We start from the raw sequence: 5,670 nt of genomic DNA, 5'->3' as shown, positions 1-5,670 counted from the left end.
GGCTCAAGTAAGTCTCCTGCCTCCACCTCCCAAGTAGCTGGGACTACAGGCACCCACCATAATACCTGGCTATATTTTGGTTGCAGCCATCATTGTTGTTTGGTGGCCCGAGCTGGATTCGAACCTGCCAGCTCAGGTGTATGTGGCTGGCACCTTAGCCACTTGAGCCACAGGCACTGAGCCAACTTCACATCTTTTATGTTTACCTGGATGGAGCTGGAACATATTCTTCTTAGTAAAGTATCTCAAAAATGGAAAAAAAGGTATCCAATATACTCAATACTATTATGAAATCAATATATAATCACCTACACACTCATATGAATGGCAAAACATAACTATAGTACAGAAAGTAGAAGGGAAGAAGAGAGGGAGGGGAGGGAGAGTATGGGAGGGGGGAGGATATTTGGGGGAACCTCACCTAATGTGCATGATGCAACAGTATGTTTCAAAACCTATTAAGAAATTAATATAATTGTGATGGATGTGTTACTTAGTTCAACATAAGCATTTCACATTGTATATTGAAGCAGTACTCTGAATCCCATAAATGCATCACTGTACAAAGTTATGGTTTAATAAAAAAATAAATAAATAAATTTGGTGTGTGAGATGAGTAGCTCAATCACCTCCCACCTGCCTCTGCTCCTAGGCATGGAGAGTCCGCACAGAGAGTCTCCCCAGATATATGCAGAGCACCTACCTCATTTGTTAGGTGAGCCAAAAGAGCCCACAAGGGGCAGGGGCTGGCCTGTTTGGGCCTTGTGGGGCTGGTGCTCTTTGCACTATAATAGTAAGAGCTGCAGACACCCCAGACTTTCTCTGGAACAGAATGGCTGCCTTTCAAAGTACATCCTGGATGAGAAAAGACCATTGGATCAAGGGTGATTTTATTGTATAAAGATGCACAAGGTTCTGTGGTAGTTACAAATGTGCAGACCTAAAGGCAATCCCTGGCTTCTGAGGCCCACATTAATCAGACAGAGGTACGAGGAGGGCCCTGGGCCCCAGTGCATCTGGGAAGGTCATGCTTGGAACACCTTAATTGTTTGGTCCTCCATCCTGCATCATCTACCTTGGATCTCCAATGGTTTCCCAAAGAGGCAGCCACTGTCAGAAGTATTAGGAGATAAAGTGGCATTCCTCCTTGCCATAACCTGGCTACTAGGACACCCCTCAACTGTATCATCTGCTTCTGTCCCACCTGCCACAAATCCCCTATCTTTAACAACCCTGGACTCCATGGAAGGAAGACAAGACCTCATTCTTGAGCCCTGGAAGATCTTTGCTTCCATCTATCTCACCCTCCACAAGAGTGCTAGTCTTCCCCCATCACTCTTACTTCCTTTCCTGAGGAGCCCTTCGTAGGCCCAGGCCCAAAGTAGCAACCACAGAGTTTTGTGAGCCTCCCCAGCTTGCTCAGGGTGGATTATTACCTAGGCCATAAGGGTTAAGTCAACTTTCTTCAAAATGTTTTCATCCCTGGGGGAAAGAAGAAGTGGCTGAAGGGTCTTATAAATTGGGTGTCTGTAATCCTAGCACCCTGGGGGGCTCAAGCAATCCTTTGCTGAGGCCAGCGGATTGCTTGAGCTCAGGAGTTCAAGACCAGCCTGAGCAAGAGAGAGACTCCATCTCTACTAAAAAATGGAAAAACTAGCTGACCATGATGGCAGGTGCCTATAGGCCCGGCTGTTTAGGAGGCTGAGGGAAGAGGATCTCTCAAGCCTAAGAATTTGAGATTGCTGTGAGCTATGATGCAATGGCACTCTACCCAGGAAAAGAAAGTGAGATTCTGTCTCAAAAAAGAAAAAAAAAAGAAATGAAAATACAAAAAGAAAGAAAGGAATAACAGGAGGGAATTGTTCACGAACAGAGGTGTTCAAGCCCAGAAGGCCCTAAAGTGGGCCTCACAGGGTCCTGACCCATGAATTGATCTGCTGGGGCCCAAAACCCATCCTGGGATTTTCATTTTTTTAATTTTATTTTTGTAGAGGTGGAGCCTTGTTATGTTGTCCAGGCTGGTCTCAAACTATTAGGCTCAAACCATCCTCCCAAGTTAGACTCCCAAGTCTCTGGGATTAACAGGAATGAGCCACCCATACCATTTGTGGCCCAGTAACAAGTTACTTCATCATAATTTTTTTTTTTTTTTGAGGCAGTCTCACTTTATGGCCCTCAGTAGAGTGCTGTGGTGTCACACAGCTCACAGCAACCTCTAACTCCTAGGCCCAGGCAATTCTCTTGCCTCAGCCACCTGAGCAGCTGGGACTACAGGCACCTATCACAACGCTTGGCTATTGAACCCGCCACCCTCGGTATATGGGGCTTGCGCCCTACCCACTGAGCCATAGGTGCCGCCTATGGCTCAGTTACTTTAAATAACAAGCATTTTATTTATGGAAGGAACCACTCCTTCCAGCGTCCCCTTGTGCAGTACTTCCTGTCCCTGAAGACCCCACTGAGGGCAGTCACAGCAAGCTGATAGAGAGCTGTGGCTCCATTAGAAAGTGTTCCCTGGGGCAGCCCTGTAGCTCAGTAATTAGGGCACCGGCCACATACACTGAAGCTGGTGGATTTGAACCTGGCCTGGGCCAGCTAAAGCAATAATGACAACTACAACAAAAAATAGCTGGGCATTGTGGTGGGTGTCTATAGTCCCAGCTACTTGGGAGGCTGAGGCAAGAGAATCACTTAAGCCCAAGAGTTTGAGGTTGCTGTGGCGTCACAGCTCACAGGGCACTCCTAGGGCAACAAAGTTTGTCTCAAAAAAAAAAAAAATCAATCTTTCCTATTTCCTATTATTCATATTACTCTCTCTTTTTTTTTTTTTTTTCATACAGAACCTCAAGCTGTCCCCCTGGGTAGAATGCCATGGCATCACAGCTCACAGCAACCTCCAAGTCCTGGGCTCAAGCAAGTCTCCTGCCTCAGCCTCCCAGGTAGCTAGGACCACAGGTGCCCACCACAACGCCTGGCTATTTTTTGGTTGCAGCTGTCATTGTTGTTTGGCAGGCCTGAGCTGGATTCGAAACTGCCACCTTAGGTGTATGTGGCTGGCGCCTTAGCCACTTGAGCCACAGATGCTGAGCCCATATTATTCTCAAATATGCCATGTTCATTTCCATCCTGGCATAATAATTACATTCTTTGCTTGCTTCTTTGTACCTCTCACCAGAATGTAAGCTCTGTGAGGACAAACATTCTGTGTTGTTCATTGCTGTATCTTCCAGAGGGTAGCATAGTCCCTGCTATTCAGTAGATGCTAAAAAAATTAGTGAGGGAAGAGATGGGTGGATGAATAAAAAAAGCTCAAATTTAATGATGGAGATAAAAAAAAAGGCAGAGGAGGTCAGTCTGAGGCTAGATGCTCACTCTGCTCCTAGTTTACAGTTTAGGCATCTTGGACAAGTCCAGAAGTTATTCCCTGCCAGGAGGCCCAAGCCCAGACTGTCTATATCTCATTAGGGTTGTCCTGGTCAGCATAGATAAGGAAGCCAGTGAAGAGGCTGTCAGTCCAGTAAGGGTCATAGAAGAGCCCATTCTGCTCAGAGTAGAAGATCTGTAGCCAGACCTCGTCACCCTGTTTGAGAGCCAGGATGGTGGAGCCCGAGGCCACATCATGGTTGCCAGTGTTGGCGTCGAAGGTCCGGATGCGGTACTGGCCGTTGTGCACCAGGCCAATAGCCAGGTGCTTGTTGGCCAACGTAATGTCATAGGTGAAATAGTAGATCCCTGGCACACTGCAGACAAACTTGCCGCTGGAGGCATTGTAATGGCCACCCTCATTCATCAGGATCTTGTCAAACTTGATGGGCAGCCGCTCCCGCGGGTAGCTTTTGGTAACTGCCACCGAGAAGGCCGACTTGGCACGGCCACTGCCACAGCTACAGGGGCCTGGGAGGCCTGGCTCCCCCTTCTTGCCCTTGGGCCCCTTCTTACCTGGCGTGCCATGCTTTCCAGGGGTACCACTGACCCCCTTGGGGCCGCGAGGGCCAGCCCGCCCAATGGCCCCGGCTTTGCCCTTTGGTCCTGGCTTTCCCCGGTTACCTGTCCGGCCAGGTGGACCTAGAAAACAGAGCAGCTGGTGTTATGGAGGTGCCACCACAGGCCTAGGCAGAGGCCTTGACTTTCCATCCTTGGAGCAGAAGCTGGTGGGTAATGGAAAAACCAAGAAGGCTTTGGAGACACATAGAAATGAGCATAAGTCCTGATTGTGTAACTGGGACACTTCTCCCAGCCTTATCTGTAAAATGAGAATGATGATACTTACCTTCTGGAGTCATTGTGCAGTAGGGCACAGAAAAAAACACAACAAATTCTCAACCTTTGCCTTTTCCTGCCTCCTAAGGAAGAGTGTGGCTTATGTGCCAGATCAGTCTTTCTATGGGCTATGCCAATAATGGATTGAGAAAAGAATTGGAAGAAGACCCTTGATTCCAAAACATTGATATTAATAAAATCCCTGTTTTGTGCTCAAGAGCCCTGCACACCTGTACAAGGGCTTTATTGCAGCACTACTTATAATAGCAAAAAATCGAATGAATGAGTACCCATCCAAAGAGAAATGACTAAAAAATTATAGTCCATCCATACTGTGGAATTCTACATTAGAGTTAAGAAAATGAAAATGACATGAAACCTCTAAAATACAGTTAAGAAGAAAGAACATGTGGCTGAACCTTTTATGTTAACAGGAATCCACAATGCTTCTATCTCTTTCTCTCTCTCTCCTTCCTTCCTTCCCTTCCTCCTTCTCTTCCCTTCCTTTCTTCCTTCCTTCATTCCTTCAATTCTAAGTTTGTCACCCTCAGCAGAGTGCTATGGCATCATCATAGCTCACAACAACGTCTAACTCTTAGGCTCAACTCTTGCCTCAGCCTCCCAAGTAACTGGGACTATAAGCATGCACCACAATTCCAACTAGTTTTTTTTTTTTTAGTAGAAACAGGGACTCTCTTGTTCTTGCTCAGGCTGGTCTTGAATTCCTGAGCTCAAGCTATCCACCTGCTTCAACCTCCTAAAGTGCTAGAATTTTAGGTGAGAGCCAATGCACCTGCCTGGCCTTTGCTAACTATTTCTATGCTCATTGAAGGGTACAGAAGAGTGCCTGGCCTATCATAAATACCCACTAAATACTAGTTGATATAATCTTCCAGAACATTTCCCCCAATAATGTTTTCTTATAGATTGCCTTTGGTTTTTAATACTCATATTTCATAAAATGTACATTTCTCTCAATACAACATTTTTGGCCACTGATTATATAGAAAAAGTTTAATTTATGTACCTTCAAATCAATACAACATTTTAAAACATAATATGGATCAAGATTTGAATTGACTGGACACAATGCAACTTTATTAGAACCATCCATATAAATCGGGTGATCAAGAAAGAATTGCTTTAGGTATTTTAATTAATTAATTAATTAATTTTTTTGCAGTTTTTGGCCACGGCTGGGTTTGAACCCACAACCTCTGGCATATGGGGCCAGCGCCCTACTCCTTTGAGCCACAGGCACTGCCCTTGCTTTAGGTATTTTACATTCTAATACATGTGTGTTTTAAAACTTTGAGTTAAACTGTAATGCATTTAAATTTTTTCTATTTTACATAATTGAGAATAGGTTTCCAAATCACATTTTCTTTTCTTTTCTTTTTTTTTTTTTTT

General features: G+C 45.2%; 1 protein-coding gene across 1 annotated transcript in view; it reads right to left on the bottom strand.

The window, feature by feature from the left end:
* Window positions 1-3,291: 3,291 nt before the first annotated feature.
* C1QTNF2 (C1q and TNF related 2) overlaps window positions 3,292-5,670 on the bottom strand; it is a 6,590-nt gene continuing 4,211 nt past the window's right edge. The window contains exon 2 of the mRNA XM_003781985.3: window positions 3,292-4,065. Coding sequence (XP_003782033.1) covers window positions 3,452-4,065 — 614 coding nt within the window. The 3' untranslated portion in view covers window positions 3,292-3,451. The remainder of the gene's footprint in view (window positions 4,066-5,670) is intronic.

Source organism: Otolemur garnettii, unplaced genomic scaffold (genome assembly GCF_000181295.1).
Source record: "Otolemur garnettii isolate 467f Iridium unplaced genomic scaffold, OtoGar3 scaffold00003, whole genome shotgun sequence".
Lineage (NCBI taxonomy): Eukaryota > Metazoa > Chordata > Mammalia > Primates > Galagidae > Otolemur > Otolemur garnettii.
The sequence above is the reverse complement of the archived record's forward strand: the minus strand, read 5'-3'. Positions and strand labels throughout refer to the sequence as shown.